Source organism: Bos grunniens, chromosome 9, assembly GCF_055505025.1.
Source record: "Bos grunniens cultivar Pamir isolate PY7600 chromosome 9, Bosgru_T2T1.0, whole genome shotgun sequence".
NCBI lineage: Eukaryota > Metazoa > Chordata > Mammalia > Artiodactyla > Bovidae > Bos > Bos grunniens.
The window spans coordinates 30758473-30779329 of NC_141173.1; the positions used below are offsets into that span (position 1 = coordinate 30758473).

Here is a 20857-nt window from a genome sequence, read left to right on the forward strand (position 1 = left end):
CACCTATGGAGAAGACAATGGCAACCCACTCCAGTACTCTTGCCTGGAGAATCCCATGGACTGAGGAGCCTGGTAGGCTGCAGTCCATGGGGTCGCTAAGAGTTGGGCACGACTGAGCGACTTCACTTTCACTTTTCACTTTCACACATTGGAGAAGGAAATGGCAACCCACTCCAGTGTTCTTGCCTGGAGAATCCCAGGGACGGGGGAGCCTGGTGGGCTGCCGTCTATGGGGTCGCACAGAGTCAGACATGACTGAAGTGACTTAGCAGCAGTAGCAGCAGCAGTCACACCTATAACTCATGACCCAGTCAGTTATAGGAAAAGATGATGTCCCTTAGAAAGTATGTTAGATAGCATGTACAATGAAATTAGATCAGATATAGCCCAGTGAGTGAAAAGTAAAGGGCAAAGAAGAAGAGCTACTGCATTTGTCATCTAGAATTATATGCATATAAAATTATAATAGCAACAATTGTTTCAGCTGTCTTAATAAACAGTAATAGCTTTGGGTAAAAACTATGTATGTTTTTGCCTTATCAACTGTGCTAGTACGAGAATATAATCTAATGATGCATTTAATTCAGACATATTTCACAGCCTAACAATCATTAACTTTCTTTTTTTGTTGTAATAATATAACTTTATTAGATTACAGTACCATCCTTGAATGTTAGTCTGTGATATGTTAGCATGTCATAAAATTATATGATATCTTTAACATACAGGCTGCTCCAAATTGCTCTGAAACAGCTTTAATTCATATAGCTCATATTTTGGCAAGAATTGCATCTGTGGAAGAAGGACTTACCCTACTACTTTATGGAGAAAATATGAACTCTTCTGAAGAAAAAAGGTATGTTTCTGTTTTGAATAATTTGTGGAATTTTTTAGTGTGTTTTTGCAAATCTGATTTAAAGTTTGCAAAAATCTTGTCATATATTAATGAAAATTGGGATAATTATTCTAGATAGTTATCTAGTTAGGTTTCTTGATCAACTACTAACATATTAGATCATCAGAAATTTGAAGGAATAACCAGGATTATGAATTCTACAGGCAGAGTAGGTCTTGATGTCTGTAACTTCAAAAGAAAACTAGAATGGTTCACTCTACATAGGATCTTTTTTACTCCCTTGGACTGTACTCTTGGAACTTCTAAAGCCACAAATGACTGACTTTAAGTTAAACCGTAGAAAGGAAAGCTAACTACTTCCCCATCTTCCTTCTCTAACCCTTATTCAGTTCTATCACCTGGGTCAGCCAGTGATAACATTATGTTTATGCTTGTAGACTTTCTCTGCACCTGTAATGATGCATCAAATATATATGTTCATAGTCATAGAATTATTTCTTTTCAAAAATGGTATATACATTACTTGGTTTTTTGTGTGTAACCATAACCTCTTCCTAGGTGAATATAGAACGAAACATTTTTTAATAGCTCTATGATACATTTTTGTATGACTTTACCATAATTTATTCAGATTTCTCTACATTATTGGATATTAGGTTGTGTCTATGATTTTGCCTCCACAAATAACACCACAATGAGAGTCCTTTTATTCTATTGCTGTTGTAGATTACATTAATTGATTTTTTTAAATATTGAACCACCTTGCATACCGAGAATATTTCTTTTTATACATTGTTAGATTTGATTTACTAATATTTAAGGATTTTTGTCTGTGTTTATGAGAGAGACTAGTCTGTGGTTTTCGTGATTCTTGTCTGGTCTTACTGTAACACTGATCTCATAATTTAGGAAATAGTCTACTTTTAGATTTTGAAAGAGATTTGGCATAATTTGTTGAATGTTTGATAGAGTTCACCAGTGTACCTATTTGGGCAAAGTGTTTTCTATTTAGGAAGTTTATTATTTATTCTATTTCTTTAATAGGTAGGTTTATTCAGATCGTTTGTGTTTTGGCAGGTTGTGTCTTTCAAGGAACTGGTCCACTTATGTAAGTTTTCTAATGTGTGGGCATAGACTTTTTATTGATATATATATATATTTTACAGTATTCCTTTATTACCTGTTTAAAATCAATGGAATTAGTAGAGATAGCCTCTCATATTATTAATTTGTGTCTTTTTTCCTCTCTAACCTCATTAAGTCTTTTCACTTTTACTGATCTTTTAAAAGACTAGCTTTCCACCCCCCACTCATTTCCTGTTTTAATTTCATTGATTTCTGTTCTAATCTTTATTTTCTGCTTTGTTTTGGATTTAATTTCATTTTCTATGGTGAAAATTTAGATTATTGAATTTTAGATCATCTTTCTATTATATGCATTCAGTGCTGTAAACTTCCCCCTCTAAGCACTGCTTTTGCTGCATCCAACAAATGAGTTGTGTTTTCATTTTCATTAGTTCAAGATAGTTTTAGACTTCTCTGGAGACTTCTTTGACCTATGAGTTATTTATGGTTCTGATAGCATATTTTGTATGATTGATATTTTTAATTTGTTAAAATGTGTTTTATGGCCCAGAATGTGATCGCTCAGTGAATGTTTTATATGAGCTTGAGAAAAGTGTATATTCTGCTACTGGAAGTATTCTGTAGGTACCAATTGTATGCTGTTGGTAGTTTGTGGTGTTCAGTTCAGCTATGTCCTCGTGCTGGATCTATCAATTACTGACAGAGAAGTGCTGAAATTTCAGGGTGCATCAGTGAATTCATCTTTTTCTTCTTGCAGTTCTGTCAATTTTTCCTTCATGCATTTTGACACTGTCAGGGACACATTAAGGATTGTTACATCTCTTTGCAAAATTGACCCCCTTTATTACATAATATGCCTTTTGGGTAATTTTCCTTGCTGTGATGTCTGAAATTAATATAGCTAGTATAGCTTTCTCTTGATCATCAGCATGATGTCTTTATCTGTTTACTTTTAATCTGTCTTTATCATTATATTTAATAGGCTTCTATAGATAGCACATAACTGGATCTTGTTTTTTTTTATCTACTCTGATAGTCTTTCTTTTAATTGATCCTTGTCATTTAGAGTATGATATGATTGGATTCATGTTTACTATCTTTGTTACTGTTTTCTATTTTGGCTTTGTTCTTCCTTTTTTGTGTGTGTGCCAAACTTTTCCTGCCATCTGTTGTTATTTTTTTCTATCATGTGTTTTAATATGTTTACATCTGGGAACATATTGTCTTGCTCATAGGATCAAAGTCTTTGGGTGAGGTTGGTGGGGGGTGGTAACCATTTAATCCTCACAGTGACTAAGGAAGAGGCCTCTATGGTTATCTCTGTTACATGGATGGAAACAGTGAGGCTTGGATTTCTATAACTTTGATTCAGTATTAATAAAAGTGTAATTCTTGTTTCTAATTGTTTTATTTTTGATTATTCAATTTTTCTGGATCCTAAATTACTCATTTTTTCCCACATTCCTCAACTTGTTACTTATCATACCCTTTTTTTTTTTGCTCCTTGTCCTTGATGGCTACAAGAGCATTCTGAAAATTTTGTTTACCGTTGCATTTTAATATTTCAGAAGGGAGTAGATGTGAATGTAATGTGTTCAATCTGACATATTTAACCTGGAAGCCTTTTTCCAGCCATATATCTGGAAAGCCTTTTTCGTATCCATATATCCATATATAATAAGCCTTTTTCTTATCCATATATCCACATATAATAATTATCCATATATAATATGGAAATATTCTTATCCATTATCCATATATAATAATTCTTTTAAAATTAGGAAGACTAACTCCTTGCCATGAGTTCTGAAGTTCTTTTTATTGTTCATCACTTCCCTATTTTTTTTCTTTTATATAGACATCATTTAATTGTATGTAGTTAATTTTCTCCCATTATTATCATTATGATTTCTAGGTTTCTCTTTTTAGGTGTCTCCCTCACATTGAAGTTGAACAGAAAAGACATAAAATGTTAGAATTTCTTCTGAATCCTCATTGTGCAGTGGTTTAGAGTTTCTAACTTTATTAGGGAAAGATTAGAAACATCCCAGGTGTTCAATCACAAGAGACTAATAGATTGAATTATATTTATACAAAGGAGTGCTTAGCAGTAGTGAAAAGGGGATGAAAAATTTTTTTTATGTACGGCTATAGAGTTGTCATCAGGATATATAAAGTGAAAAAACAAAACAGAAGAAAGTTTATAGAATGTTACCCTTTGTATAGTAGAAGGGAATATGAATAAATAAAATTATACTTGTTTTATTTTTTATTTATTTTATTTTTTAATGTAAATCTATTTATTTTAATTGGAGGTTAATTACTTTACAATATTATATTAGTTTTGCCATACATCAACATGAATCTGCCACAGGTGTACACGTGTTCCCCATCCCTAACCCCCCTCCCTTCTCCCTCCCCGTACCATCCCTCTGGGTCATCCCAGTGCACCAGCCCCAAGCATCCAGTATCATGCATCGAACTTGGACCCGTGATTCGTTTCATATATGATATTATACATGTTTCATTGCCATTCTCCCAAATCATCCCACCTTATTTTCAAAAGGAAATGATACAAGAGTAGTAATAGCTTTAAAGGAGAGAAAAGCAATAGTTTAGAGGAAAGGAAAAAAAATATTTGGGTTAAGAGGCATAGATAAAAGATATCTGGGATTATTCCTTGGTTGTACTTAGATTTGACTTTAGAATCATGAATATGTTTTATATACTAAATGTTAAAGTTAAAAAGTAGAATTTAAGAAGAAGTAAAACAAATGGAAATAAGTGAGCTTTACTACCAAACAGTCAAGTTAGTGACATACCTGTGCAGAGAAAGCAATTCAATCAAATTAGGTCACTTGAAGTACATTGTTTTGGTATCATCTTTTAGTCCTACAGGTGCTCATCTAATTGCCCAGTTTTCGAAAAAACTTCTTGATGAAGATATTTCTATTTTTTCTGGATCAGAAATGTTTCCTGTGGTTAAAGGAGCTTTTACTTCTGTGTGTCGTCAAATATATGGTACATGTGAAGGCTTGCAGGTGTTAATTCCTTATAGTTTGCATGAATCTATAGCAAAGGCTTGGAAGAAGGTAAGTATTTTCAATCTTTTTTCTTCCCTGAAAATCTTTATTTCAGATATGTTTAGTGTTATAATATTATACTACAGTTAAAATATTTTACTGGACTTCTTTAGCATCACAGTACTCCAAAGCACATAATGATTTCTAACTTGTCAAAAGATGACTTCAGTACATCCTATCCCTGTAGGATAGAGCTCTACAACTTAACTGGGTGCTACAGTCTTTTCTTCTGGTTATTGTTGTTGTTGTTCAGTTGCTCAGTTGTGTCCGACTCTTTGAGACCTCATAGACTATAGCATGCCAGGCTTCCCTGACCTTCACCATCTCTGGAGTTTGTTCAAGTCATGTCCATTGAGTCGGTGATGTCATCCAACCATCTCATCCTCTGTCATCGCCTTCTCCTCCCACCTTCAATCTTTCCCAGCATCAGTGTCTTTTCTAATGATTCATCTCTTCTCATTAGAAGTATCAAGTGGCCAAAGTATTGGAGCTTCAGCTTCAGCATCTGTCCTTCCAATGAATATTCAGGATTGATTTCCTTTCAGATTGGCTGGTTTGATCTCTTTGCTGTCCAAAGGACTTTCAAGAGTCTTCTCCAACACCATAGCTCAAAAGCATCGATTCTTTGGTGCTCAACTTTCTTTATGGTCCAATCTCACATCCGTTCTTGCCTACTGGAAAAACCATAGCTTTGACTAGTCGGACCTTTGTTGGTAAAGTAATGTCTCTGCTTTTTAATATGCTGTCTGGGTTTGTCATAGCTTTTCTTCCAAGGAATAAGCATTTTTTATTTCATAGCTGCAGTCACCATCTACACCTAATTTTGGAGGCCCCCCCCAAAATAAAAGTCTGTCACTGTTTCCCTTGTTTACAATCTATTTGTTATGAAGTGATGGGATCGGATGCCGTTATCTTCGTTTTTCGAATGTTGAGCTTTAAGCCAGCTGTTTTCACCCCCTCTTTCACTTTCATCAAGAGGCTTTTTAGTTCCTCTTCACTTTCTTCCATAAGAGTGGTGTTATCTGCATATTTGACATTATTGGTATTTCTCCCAGCAATTTTTATTCCAGCTTGTGCTTCATCCAGCCCGGCATTTCTCATGATGTATTTTGCATATAAGTTAAATAAACAGGGTGACAGGATACAGCCTTAACCTTTCTGAATTTGGAAACAGTCCATTGTTCCATATCCAGTTCTAACTGTTGCTTCTTGACCTGCATACAGGTTTCACAGGAGGCAGATAAGGTGGTTGGGTATTCCCATCTCTCGAGGAATTTTCCACAGTTTGTCCTGATTCACACAGTCAAAGGCTTTAGTATAGTCAATGAAGCAGAAGTAGATGTTATTCTGGAACTCTCATGCTTTTTCTTTGATCCAACAGACATTGACAATTTGATCTCTGGTTCCTCTGCCTTTTCTAAATCCAGCTTGAACATCTGGAAGTTCATGGTTCACGTATTGTTGAAGCCTCGCTTGGAGAATTTTGAGCATTACTTGCTAGAGTTGAGATGAGTGCACTGTGTGGTAGTTTGAGCATTCTTTGGCATTGCCTTTCTTTGGGATTGAAATGAAAACTGACCTTTTCCAGTCCTGTGGGCACTGCTGAGTTTTCCAAATTTGCTGGCATATTGAGTGCAGCACCTCACAGCATCATCTTTTAAGATTTGAAATAGCTCAGCTGAAATTCCATTACCTCCAGTAGCTTTGTTTGTAGTGATGCTTCCTAAGGCCCACTTGACTTTGGACACCAGGATGTCTGGCTGTAAATGAGTACTCACACCATTGTGGTTATGTGGGTCATAAAGATCTTTTTTTTATCGTTCTTCTGTGTATTCTTGCCACCTCTTAATATCTTCTGCTTCTGTCATGTCCATACCATTTCTGACCTTTATTGTGCCTATCTTTGCATGAAATGTTCCCTTGGTATCTCTAATTTTCTTGAAGAGATCTCTAGTCTTTCCCATTCTATTTTTCCCTCTTTCTTTGCATTGACCACTTGGGAAGGCTTTCTTATTTCTCCTTGCTCTTCTTTGTAACTCTGCATTCAGATGGATAAATCTTTCCTTTTCTCCTTTGCCTTTCGCTCCTCTTCTTTTCTCAGCTGTTTGTAAGGCCTCCTCAGACAACCATTTGCCTTTTTTTTTTTTTTTGCACTTCTTTTTCTTGGATATGGTTTTGATCACTGCTTCCTGTACAGTGTTAATGAACCTTATTCCATAGTTCTTTAGGCAGTCTGTCAGATCTAATCCCTTAAGTCAATTCTACTGTATAATCATAAGGGATTTGATTTAGGTCATACCTGAATGGTCTATGGTTTTCCCTTCTTTCTTCAACATAAGTCTGGGTTTGGCGATAAGGAGTTCATGGTCTAAGCCACAGTAAGCTCCCAGTCTTGTTTTTGCTGACTGTTTAGAGCTTTTCTGTCTTCAGCTGCAAAGAATATAATCAATCAGTCTAATTTCGGTATTGACTCTGATGATGTTCATGTGTAGAGTCCTCTCTTGTGTGGTTGGAAGCATCGTTTGCTATGACCAGTGCACTGTCTTGGTAAAACTCTGTTAGCCTTGGCCTTGCTTTCATTACTTCAGGTAAAAGGGACTTAAAATAGACTGTCTCTATATAGATTTACTCTTTGAAAGTTATTTCTGAGCAATTTTTACAGATAGCTGGGTTTTTGTATGGACACTGGCGATCATAATGGAGCAATATTCAAATGTAGTATATATCAGTATCTTCTTCCTACATTATCTATGTGCCTTATTTATGAATTACTTTGCATGATATTTAAGAATCACATAATTTAAAATTTGCAAGTAATTTAATCTTTAATTACAGTAAGAGTCAAATATAAAGATGTAGCATGACAGCTTATGAGTAATGCTATAAATAAGAAAAATGTATATTTCTTATATTTTAGACAAGTCTGCTATCAGAAAGAATTCCTACTCCAGTAGAGGGTTCTGATTCTGTTTCTTTGGTTAGCCAGGAATCCCAGAACATGTAAGTATGATTGACTTAAGCTCATCTCTTTTTTCACATTTGCTGAAATAGTTTTAAAATGAGAAATGTATAGATACTGTGGCAAAAAAGAAAGAAAAGTTCATCTAGGGGAAACTTTAGAGATTATATATACTTGTATTTTTTATAAGAGGAAAAAAATAGCAGTATTTATTATATTTCAGCCTGTATTTACATTTGGAGTTAGGAAATGTGATGTAATACTTTCAGAAAACTTGGAAAATTACCAAATACTAAAATTGGAAATTCAGTAGAACTTTTCAAATGGCCAATGAAGTCTGTTTACTATAACTTCAACATGTGTGGGAGTACCTTTTAATTAGATTTTGGTATTGGAGAATTCTTTAAATCATTATTTATGGACAGAGGAGCCTGGTAGGCTGCAGTCCATGGGGTTGCTAAGAGTCGGACACGACTGAGCGACTTCACTTTCACTTTACACTTTCATGCATTGGAGGAGGAAATGGCAACCCACTCCAGTGTTCTTGCCTGGAGAATCCCAGGGATGGCGGAGCCTGGTGGGCTGCCGTCTGTGGGGTCACACAGAGTCTGACACGACTGAAGCGACTTAGCTTAGCATACTTATTTTTTTAAATTTTTATTTGTTTATTTTTGGCTGTGCTGGGTTTTTGTTGCCGTGCACAAAGGCTGGTTGCCGTGACCAGGAGCTGCTCTCTAGTTGCAGTGCACAGGCTTCCCTTTCTGGTGACTTCTCCTGTTGTGGAGCACTGGCTCTAGGGCACAGGGGCTCAGTAACTGTGGCCCATGTCCTTAGTTGCCCCGCTGCATGTGGGATCTTGCCAGAGCAGGGATAGAACCCTTGCATTGGCAGGTGGATTCTCAACCACAGGACCACCAGGGAAGTCTCTATACTAATTTTTTAATTTAGATGTTTTCATATGTTTTTCCACAGTTATCAATAGGATATGGAGTCAGATTAATGGGAACTATATATACATATATATTTTTTTAAATTAAGATCATATATTCATGGAGTCTCTTTCTAATTGAGTATTGGCATAATCTGAAAAGATAATTAGAGTTTTAAGTGGTAGTCTAGAGAAATTGAAAAAAAAATTATCTTTAGATAGGTATTGTTTAACTAAAAAAAAGCCAGTCAAACAAACAAAATCTTTTTCATTGCTTTAATGGTATAATGCTTAACAAATAGTTAATTTTCTAAATGTCAGCTATAATTTTTTTTTTATATAGTTGTGAAACCTAAATCAACTATTTTTTCTTGCATGAAGGGGTGAGTAAAAATGTCGCTGCAATTAATTTTTCTGGTAATTTTTATGTCTGTTTTCTTTGATTTATGATTTATTGTCTTCATTCATGCATTCATTTTCTACTCATGTATTTAGGTATTTATTGGACTGAGTGCTTTGCCGAGTTCTATGGATGCCTACATACCTTAGAGAACTTACTATATAGTATAAAATACAAATAAGTAAATACAATATGGCAATATAGTATGCTAAATTTATGATACAAATCATAGAGGGTTTGTACAGGCTAACTTGGGGAAATATTTCCAGAAGAAGTCATAATTAAAGTAAGTTAAAGTGAATACATGGATATTAATTGTCTAGAAAGGGTAGAACATTATTTCTGGTGGAAGACACAGTGTGGTCAGTGGGCTGTAAGTAAAAGGGAGCATGAAAGTGTTGTGAGTCTCTCAGTCATGTCTGACTCTTTGTGGTCCATAGACTGTAGCCCACCATGCTTCTCTGTGCATAGAATTTTCCAGGCAAGGATACTGGAGTGGGTAGCCATTCCTTACTCCAGGGAATCTTCCTGACCCTGGGAACAAACCAGGTCTCCTGCATGGCAAACAGATTCTTTACAGTCTGAGCCACCATAATCCATGCATTTACCAGAAGATATTAAGGAAAGGTGGCAAGAATACACAGAAGAACTATACAAAAAAGGTCTTCCTGACCCAGATAACCACAGTGGTGTGATCACTCACCTAGAGCCAGACATACTGGAATGCGAAATCAAGTGGGTCTTAGGAAGCATCACTCTAAGCAAAGCTAGTGGAGGTAATGGAATTCCAGATGAGCTATTTCAAATCCTAAAAGATGATGCTGTGAAAGTGCTGCACTCAATATGCCAGCAAATTTGGAAAACTCAGCAGTGGCCACAGGACTGGAAAAGGTCAGTTTTCATTCCAATCCCAAAGACGGGCAACGCCAAAGAATGTTCAAAATACTACACAATTGCACTTATCTCACACAACAGCAAATGCTCAAAATTCTCCAAGCCTGGCTACAACAGTACATGAACAGAGAACTTCCATGTGTTCAAGCTGGATTTAGAAAAGGCAGAGGAAGGAGAGATCAAATTGCCAACATCTGTTGGAACATTGAAAAAAAGCAAGAAAGTTCCAGAAAAACATCTGCTTTATTGACTACTCCAAAGACTTTGACTGTGTGGATCACAGCAAACTGAAAACTTCTTCAAGAGGTAGGAATACTAGACCACCTTACATGCCTCCTAAGAAACCTGTATGCAGGTCAAGAAGCAACAGTTAGAACAGGACATGGAACAACAAATTGTTTCCAAGTTGGGAAAGGAGTACATCAAGGCTGTATATTGTCACCGTGCTTATTTACCTTATATGCAGAGTACATCATGTGAACTTCCAAGCTGGTTGAATCACAAGCTGGAATGAAGATTTCCAGGAGAAATATCAATAACCTCAGATATGCAGATGACACCACCCTTATGGCAGAAAGTGAAGAGGGACTGAAAAGTCTCTTGATGAAAGTGAAAGAGGAGAGTGAAAAAGCTGATTTAAAACTCAGCATTCGAAAAATTGAATATCATGGCATCCAGTCCCATCACTTCATGACATATAGATGGAGAAACAATGGAAACAGTGACAGACTTTATTTTCTTGGGCTCCAAAATCACTGCAGATGGTGACTGCAGCCATGAAATTAAAAGACACTTGCTCCATGGGAGAAGAGCCATGACCAACCTAGACAGCATCTTAAAAAGCAGAGACATTACTTTGCCAACAGAGGTCCATCTAGTCAAAGCTATGGTTTTTCCAGTAGTCATGTATGGATATAAGAGTTTGACTATAAAGGAAGCTGAGTGCCAAAGAATCGGTGCTTTTGAAATGTGGTGTTGGAGAAGACTAAGAGTCCCTTGGACTGCAAGGAGATCTAACCAGCCAAACCTGAAGGAAATCAATCCTGAATATTCATCGGAAGGACTGATGCTGAAGCTAAAACTCTTAAACTTTAGCCACCTGATGTGGAGAATGGACTCATTGGAAAAGACCCTGATGCTGGGAAAGATTGAAGGTGGGAGGAGAAGGTGATGACGGAGGATGAGATGGTTGGATGGCATCACCGACTCAATGGACGTGAGTTTGAGTAAACTCTGGGAGTTAGTGATGGACAGGGAGGCCTGGAGTGCTGCAGTCCATGGGGTCACAAAGAGTTGGACACGACTGAGTGACTGAACTGAACGTTTCTGTCCCAATCAACTGTCAGACTTTCCTCACCCTCAGAAGCAGAGCTTACAAACATCAACCATAACTGCATAGTAGAACAGAGCAGACTGTGTGCTTCCTACAGGTACCTGGGTTGCAAAGAAGTGCTGGATTTGGGGAGAGGCATCGCCTAGCTTAGCATTCTTAGTCCTCCTCCAAGTTTCCTGAGTCCCTTCTTCAAGGGGAAGAGTGAGTGATTAGGTGAAGTGCGGCAAGCAGTATTAAACTGGGGAATGTCCTCCACGTGTTAACTTGATGCTAGAGGAAAAGGAGTTTCCTTCAACATCTGATATTACTCTTAGAAACAAAGGTTTAATGGTTTTTGATATAATAGAACTGTTTTCATTTTTGTCATCAAAATACCTCATGGAGTTGAGTATCTTTTGTATTATTTGAAACATTGGTATGTGTGGGCATTATTTTTCCTTTGTAGTTTGGTAACACTTGCGTGTAGAACCATTTTGGTCGGTTAACTAGTCTAGCCTTTCTCTGACATGTAGCAGGTGCTTGATAGCTTGGTTGAATGGGTAAAGGAATGAATAACACTTCTTCTGCCACCAGGCACTAGTTTCTAAATAATGACATGGACCATAACATTTACTCAGTCTTACTGAAAAAGGTAAAATGAAGAGCTGCTAAAATCTGTATTTTTGAGCCTGTGACAGACTAATGTGCGGTAGTTTGACCTTATTTCCTCACAGTGTATGTTGGAGATTTCCTCTCCATCGTTTCATTTATTGGTGCTTACAGTACTATAGGGAAGGTAGAAGCTACTGTGTAGTCATCATAGGTGATATCTCTAAATCTGGACGTTGAAATGCAGCCCCAAATAAGATTTCTCAAGGCTAGTTTGATATCAGTGATTGCAATGACTTCAGACTATATGGGACTTACCTAGTGGCTCAGATGGTAAAGAATCTGCCTGCAGTGCAGAGTCACAGGTTCGATCCCTGGATTGGGAAGATCCCCTGGAGAAGGGAATGGCAACCCACTCCAGTATTCTTGCCTGGAAAATCTCATGAACAGAGAAGCTTGGCAGGCTACAGTCTTCGGGGTCTTGAAATATTGGACAGGCTGAGGGAGTAACACTTTCACTTTTCACTTTCACAGACTACTTAGGGGCCATCTGTAGGGTGACTGTAGACAAGAACATAGTCAGAGAAAAACCAAAGATGCTCACCCTGCCCCGACTAGTTAACACGGGGCCTTTGGTAAATCTCTACAGGGAAGTAACAGTTATCTTTGGACTGCAAAAACAGCCTATGAATAAACACCTAAAACTTAAGTGCCATGAGAGTGTCTAACCCTCTATTAATATCTGACCATTCAAAAACTGGAGTTCGCATAGGCTAAAGCAATGGAGTAAGCAAGGCAATGAGATTGTTACCTGTTGTCCTCCGGGAAGGGTTCTCTAAAGACAGGCAAATTCTATAGCTTAGATTTTCCTTCTGTTTTGAAATATTGAGTCTTTTCATCATAATTTGAAGGAAGAGCTAAATGCTAAGTTATTAGAAACAGTAAATTAAAACATATTAACTCTTTCTTAGGATTGTGTGATACAACCTGCAAGTTTTTGCCTGTGTTTTACATTTTGGAGAGTCAGAGTAGACTTTTTAAAAACACAATTTCTTTAATGGCTAAATGGTTCATTCTATATTTTTTATTTCTGCATGAGTAATTTTTAACTATATTTTTTAATCTGAATATTTACATATTGGTGTTAATTTATTCAAAGTATTTTTGTGATATTAAAAAATTCTTTGGCTGTAATTATTTCTCATTTTTTTATTCTTAGTATTTTTTGCAGCCCTGGCCTTTTATTTGCATTAGAACAGGTTTATGCAAAGACCAGGCTTTGATTTTGCTGATGTTCTCTTTCCTTCTCTATCTTCACTCCTCTCACTTTAGTAGGATAGGAGAGCAAGTGAAAAGACAATTGAGAATGGATATCAGTAGAAGAAATCTACATCAGACATTCTAACTTTAATGCATTTTAATATGTAATACTTTCATTATTAAGCTCTTAAAAATATTATCTTGATTTTTTCCCTTTAAATCCATGAAATATTTGGAATATATTTAGCTTTCAAAATATAGTTTTTTCTTTACCTACTGTATTATACTGTTGACTTGTAATTCATTTCTGTTCTTTTCAGAAAACATGGATTGTATGATATATATACTTCCAGGTGGGTTGAGATTTTGTGTTGTAGTCCAGGATCAGTTAAAAAATCTGTCTTTACTTGAAAATACTATTTTATGTTCTTCATTGGAAGTAGATAGAGATAGTCCAAATTTCTTAATATCACCACCAATATTTTGTCTGCTTATGTATAATCATTCACTTTGAAAGTTGACATGTCCATTTTTCTCTGTACTTCTGGGGTTTTGTTTTACATACTTGCATTTTATGCTGTTAGGAACATAAAAATTCACTGTTTCTTGGGAACTTTTACTGTAGTATCTCATTTCTTCTTTCCATTAAGTTTTATATTATATGATACTACTATTGTATATATACTTTGCTTTCGTTAGTATTTGCAGAGTACATTAGTTAAGGATATATCTGTTTGCAGATAGCTCAGTAAGGCTTTCTTTTTTTCATAAAGCAAAAAGTCTCATGAAATATTATCAGGCATTGACTTAGTGATGCAGTTTGAGATCCAGTCTTCTTTTCTTAGGAGAAAACATCACTAATGTTTTCTTTTTGCACTCAAGGTTGCACAATGGCTAACCTCTAGAGCTCACAGCCTTCAAAGAGGAAAAAGATTGTAGAGACAAATGGCTTCTTTTCATTCTTTATCTTTTATCTAGGAAAGAAATCTCTTCTTATTAACATTTTTGTGAACATCTTGCTGGATGTGCCCTATGGCCATTTCTTGCTGTATGGGAATGGATGAAAAGGAGCTTAGATGGAGATTGGGTCAGACTATTAAAGTATTTTTTTTTTCATCTCTTATTTTCTGTCACTCAGAATAGTAAATTTTGAATTTTTTATCCAATCTGACAATTTCTGTTTTTTATTAGATGAGTTTTAAGTTTTTTACATTTTTGCAATGCTGATGTTTGGGTCTTATTTTTCTTTTTGTGTTTTCTATTTCTATTCTGTTTTACTTTTCTCCTTTACTCCTTATCTTAGATCAGTACATTTTATCCTATTTTCCCCTTGCTTTTGACTTTATAAATCACTGTTACGTTTCTTTAAGTGGTTGTTCCTAAATTCTCAATATATATTTAACCATATATTTTTCTAAGAAAGTATAAAGTAATTGGGTATTTATATCATGTTTTGAAAAGCAGTATGGAGTTTAACATACTTTGACCAGTTACTGCTCCTCTAAATATGCTATAGTTCTGTCTTATAGTTATCTAGAATTTTGGTTTAATATTTTTAATCACCTGGTTTATGTCTTCACACAGAAATTAAATTTGTATTTATTATTTTACACCATTTGTTGAAGCTTGTAGGCCATTCTTTCTGATAGGCTCCTTTTTTTCCCTTACTGAAAGATGTTTTTAAGTTTCTAATTATAGGTCTTAAGGTAATAGAAGTAAACTGTTTAATTGTTCTTAAGGCTTTGAGGAAAGCAAACTAATCTTTCTGTGTCTGAAAATAGTTATTCTCCTTCCAGGCCACACAAACCACCCCCACCTCCTGTTCAGAGCTTTTGAGGTCTCACATTTTCTCTCCTCTAAATGGTAGTTTGTCTGGGTATAAAAGTTTTGATAGACCATTCTTTCTTAGTACTATTTGAGGTTTTACTCCACTGTCTTCTGGAGTAAGTAGTAACTAATTAATCTGTTAGTATAACCACTTTTATAGGTCATATCTTTTCTCTCATAGCTTTTAATTTCTTTCTTTGGATATTTGCTACTTCTGTGTGATTTAAGTTTATCCTGCTTGGTACTTTAAAACATTTTTTTTTTAAATTTTATAGTTTATTGAGATATAGTTAACTATATATATATCCCAATTTATTGGGATATAGTTAACTCCTGCTTAGTACTTTGAATTTTTTTTTTTTAATCAATAAACTGGACTGATACCTTTTTTTTGATCTAGAAAATTCTTAGTATTTTTCAAATATTTCTTCTGTTCTCTTGGACTCTTGATTAGATGTATTTGAAAGCTTTTAGTATGTTCTGTCAGAGAAGGCAATGGCACCCCACTCCAATACTCTTGCCTGGAAAATCCCATGGATGGAGGAGCCTGGTAGGCTGCAGTCCATGGGATTGCTAAGAGTCGGACATGCCTGAGCGACTTCACTTTCACTTTTCAGTTTCATGCATTGGAGAAGGAAATGGCAACCCACTCCAGTGTTCTTGCCTGGAGAATCCCAGGGACGGGGGAGCCTGGTGGGCTGCCGTCTGTGGGGTCGCACAGAGTCAGACACGACTGAAGAAGCTTAGCAGCAGCAGCAGCAGCATGTTCTGTCTCATCTGTTTCCTCAAACATTTATTTCTTATCTAGCTACCTTTCAGTTCAATAATTCTTTGTGGCTGATATTTTTTCCATTTGCTTTTTAAGTGGTTTTTAAAAAATATTCACAAGATTTCTTATAGTTATTTTTTTTTAATATTCACTTATTTTTATTTCATTTCTGCTTTTCTGTTTCAGTTCTAATGGAAGAGTAAAAAATTTTGAGAATCATAAAGGTAGTCATTATTTTTGAATTATTTCAGCTGGAATGGATTAATTTAATGAATGTTGATTCTGCTGGCACTTAGCTTTAGATGTCTTTTGACGTTTAATTACAAGTTCATTTTAAAATGAGTTTTTTTCCTTCTCTACTTTCTTTCCTCCCCTATTTTTCCTAGTTTCTTTTCTATATTCATTCTTCTCTGTCAAGCAGTTTTCTGGTTTTTTTCCTTTTCCCCTATGTTTTAAATACTGTATTGGCATCTTGAGACTCCTGTCAGTGATGATGAGGGTATTGCTGCTGGTGCTACTGCTGCTAAGTCACTTCAGTCATGTCTGACTCTGTGCGAACCCAGAGACGGCAGCCCATCAGGCTCCCCGTCCCTGGGATTCTCCAGGCAAGAACACTGGAGTGGGTTGCCATTTCCTTCTCTGGAGGGTATTGCATATACCATTAAAAGTTAGACAGTGAATTGATTATCTGTACATTTCTAGAAATGAGGCTTTTTCTGTATCCTCCTGTCTCCCTAGGGTTATGGCTTGTCAAAAGTCCCAATTTTTGTCAGTTATATTTAAGTATTTTGTTTATATATTTTAAGTATATAAATTTTATATTTTAATTTTAGCTACTGCTAAATCGCTTCAGTCGTTTCCGACTCTGTGCGACCCCATAGACGTCAGCCCATCAGGCTCCCCCGTCCCTGGGATTCTCCAGGCAAGAACACTGGAGTGGGTTGCCATTTCCTTCTCCAATGCATGAAAGTGAAAAATGAAAGTGAAGTCGCTCAGTCGTGTCCGACTCTTAGCGACCCCGTGGACTGCAGCCTACCAGGCTCCTCCGTCCATGGGATTTTCCAGGCAAGAGTACTGGAGTGGGGTGCCATTGCCTTTAGCTAATCATATGCAATTTTTAGTAGTATTACTCCATCATGAATCTTAAGTAGTGAGCCTTCCATTGGTCATACATCTCATATGTAACCCTGAGTCTTTTATATCCTATTTGGGCCAAATTTAGTTTCCATTGCCTGTATTTACCTCAAAACTAGTCCTACTTCTTTGTCCTTCTTTATCCAAGAGATATTCATTTTGTGTTTGAACATGGTTGTATCTTTGATCATTGCTTTGTGATCACCACTGATGGATATCAGTCAACACGTACTGACTGTTTCTTATTTAATCAGAAAAGTCCTAGATTTCAAATCTCTTACCAGTTTCAAAACATACTTCTGAAACTTCCTTGGGCAACAAAAGGGCACACATTTCCACACTCTGTTTCATTGTACATATAGACATTTGATTTTGACCTATTTTAAAATCCAACTTTTTTGTTTTTACAAGCAAGTAGGAATAGGATGGGTAGAAAATTTTCTCTTACTTTGATACTTCAGATGAAATGCTGATATCCCTTCCTGTGTTTCCAGATTTCTAGCTCTGAGTCTCCTGTTTACTGTATGACTTCTCAAAGTTTTGAGTTGTTTTCCTTTTCTTTTTTGTTTTTCTCTGGAGAATGCTACTGGCCTTTTAGAAGTATTCTGAGGGAAAAAATGTCATTCTCCAAAAGTGAAACTAATAACCAGTGAAAATAGAGTACCTGGTATGCTTTAGAAAGTCAAAAGACAAATACTCCTTAATGAAAAGGATGTATAGAAATAATGGAGAGCTGGGGCTTGGGGAATTTAGGCACAACAGAATTTTAATAGGAGACGTGGAATGAGATTAAGACCTGGTTGAGAGAATTTTGGTATAATGAAAATGCTGATATGTGCAGTTAATATTTGATTCATTTAGTGGAGGAAAATTATTAGATAGTAGAAAAAAGAATAACAGCGCACTGTTTAGGAAGCCATGCTGTTTATCTTATTTTTAAACAGTTAAATACTTTGCAGCCACTGTGTTCTCTATAAGTTTAATTGCTGGTAGAATTAAGCTGAGGTGTGTTTTTTTTTTTTTTTTCCAGTTTTGAGAAAAATAAAGACATTTATACCTTTCTTTTTACCTCTTTCAGTATGGCTTGGGAAGAGAATTTGTTAGATGATTTACTAAATTTTGCTGCCACTCCCAAAGGACTACTGCTTCTTCAAAGAACAGGTGCCATCAACGAATGTGTGACATTCATGTTCAACCAGTATGCAAAGAAATTACAGGTGCGAATTACCATCTGCCACAGGCAAAAGGAACTTTTGTTTCTGTAAAAGCCATTAAGAACATCATTCTGGTTTCTTTTTGTGAAGAGATTATTAAACTTCAATTAAAAACTCATATAGCATTGTAATATTTAACTTGATATTTTTTCAAGAAGACATTAGAGTTGATATTGGTATCTGTGACTATTTTACAGGATGACACAACTGAATGAAATTGAAAAACTCATTCATCCAGATGTTTTATAAATATATCAGACATCTGGATATATTAAAACTCAATGGAATTCCATTTTTGGGTCTAAATGTGTCAATGAGAGTTTAGGGTTCACATTTTGAAAGAAATATATATATTTGTAGAGGGCTTTTATTATTGCTACTGTTTAAATTTAAAATCTAGGCCTTTCTCACAGAGATCACTGAAGTATGTTCATTTTTTTGCTAGTACAGTGAATATGCCTAGACTTCAGAGCTTCTTAGGATCATAGGTATACTTTTTGTTGTTGTTACTGTTGTTTTTGTTTGCTTTGTTGTGTTTTTTTTTTTTTTAATTGGGGTATAGTTGCTTTACAATGTTGGGTCGATTTCCACTGTACAGGGAAGTGAATCAGCATAGGTATGCTTTTAAAAGTGTTTCCTTTTATCTCTGGAAGTTGCTGTTTCTTGATGTTCTTATTGTAGCCTAGCAGAAAGGGCTAGGGCCTCTTGGGGATCTTTTATGTATTTATTTTTATAGAAGAGCACTAATCCCTTTCATGATCACTCTCTACCTTCACAAATAGCCTCCCAAAGGCCCCACTTCCTACCATCACCTCTGGGGCTTAGGAGTTCAACACAGGAATTTTGGCAGAACACAGACATTCATAATATAGCAAATGTAGAAGTTTTCAGGCTTTTAATGTTTATATAAATTGTGTTTTGATCTGTTGGTGAGTTTTAATTTCTCCTTGTATACTAGTTAACCATTTGGGTTTTCATTTTTATTCCATTTCTGAAAATATTCAAGCAATTCAAAGACATTTTTCTTTCTCATTCAGATGCTTGAGACCATTCAGACACAACTTTTTACTATTGTAATAATATACCTAGGATTAGATGTCATTTTTTTTATATTCATAAAATTTAAAGCAATCTGACCTTCCTTTGTATTGTGCTGTTAGTTGTAATAGAAGACGTTCCCTGGACCTCAGTAAATTACGACCATATAATTTAGTACAATACTTTAATATCAATTTATACCATTCAAGATGTTTTTTGAAAATTTAGACTCTGAGTTATCTTGTAAGAAAGCAGCTAGAGTTTCTTTAATTTTGCTGAAGATAATGTTGAGATTCAAGCTGGTATAAATGACCTGCCTGTGTTCACACATGTAGTTATTGATGGCAGTAATTCTAGAACTGAGATTCTAGTCTTAGATTTTAACAGTGTCCATGAAATCTAAGTCTTGTTTAATGAAGCCCCTGTAACTTCTCTGAAGGTTTTCTTTGCCTCTTCTTTTTTAGTATTTAGTCTTGATTGGGAGACCCCTATGGCTACCAGTTTCTGAATCATAGGGTCATTTGGGATGATTGATGAGTAAGGTGTTTTTCTTCCTGTCATGGAAAAAGCCATGTGGGAAAAGATAAACACTTACTTTGTTGTACTTCTATGTTATCTAATTGCCAAATTAATGGATACTAAAGTAAGGAACATGGAGAATGAGATTTGGAAGGCAAATTTATAGAGATGTGAGCAGCAAAAAATTGAAGAAATAAGCCTAATGTTTTTCCCACAGTCTTTTAGTCCCTCCCCCTTTTTTGCCCTTAAAACAGAATGTATAGTTTATATTTTAAATATTTGATGAAAACATATGCTTATCCTTTCAATAAAATGTTGAAAAATACAAATTCTAAATGGTTAGCTCTATTTAGAAGTCAAACACTTTGGCTAAGATCAGGCTAACCTATGAAGGTTGAGGAAGGAGGAACATTTTATAGTGCCTTTGTTATTTCCTTATTGTGATTTTTGCTAAGAGATACTTCTGAACTTTACCATGAATATATGTATAATATTCTCTGTGAAGTAGCAATTATTTCCGGTTTTCTACAATGTATATTAAATGAGGATTATGTGTACGTGCATGTGTGTATAACTTCCTCCTTTGGGGGAAAAAAATCATATTGCCTCTAAAAGGATGATTTTTAAGACAATACCATTGTTCTTTTTAAAGCTGTTTATTTGAAAGCCCAGTGTAAAAACTGGCAGTCAATACAGATTAATCAATGATAATTTATTATTTAAGAACCAATTAAAGAATAAAATAGTAAGATAACACAAATAAGAGTTAGAAGGAATCTCTTTTCATTTAGTCCAACGTCCCTTATTTTATATATAAAGAGACTTAGAGACATAGTGACTTGTTTAAGGTCATGAAGCTTCTTAGTTTTAGGGCTGGTACCAGAGCCTAGTTCTGAAATAAGATTGTCAAAAATATTTGTTAGTATTAACTCACTAATCGTTATAGTTTTTTTTTTTTCTGCTCTTGTT

At 35.5% G+C, this 20857-nt stretch overlaps 1 protein-coding gene across 12 annotated transcripts in view; it reads left to right on the forward strand.

Moving 5' to 3' along the window:
- TBC1D32 (TBC1 domain family member 32) overlaps positions 1 to 20857 on the forward strand; it is a 207197-nt gene that overhangs the window by 59058 nt on the left and 127282 nt on the right. For 7 of the 12 annotated variants that reach the window (XR_015132336.1, XM_086316349.1, XM_086316351.1 and 4 more), the window contains 5 exons: positions 729 to 856; positions 4833 to 5034; positions 7943 to 8025; positions 13708 to 13740; positions 18196 to 18334. Coding sequence is in view for 9 of the 12 variants with exons in the window: in XM_086316349.1 (XP_086172475.1) it covers positions 729 to 856; positions 4833 to 5034; positions 7943 to 8025; positions 13708 to 13740; positions 18196 to 18334 (585 nt within the window). In the remaining 3 variants the exon portion in view is untranslated. The remainder of the gene's footprint in view (positions 1 to 728; positions 857 to 4832; positions 5035 to 7942; positions 8026 to 13707; positions 13741 to 18195; positions 18335 to 20857) is intronic. The other 5 variants (XR_015132337.1, XR_015132338.1, XM_086316350.1 and 2 more) reach the window with 1 other exon arrangement.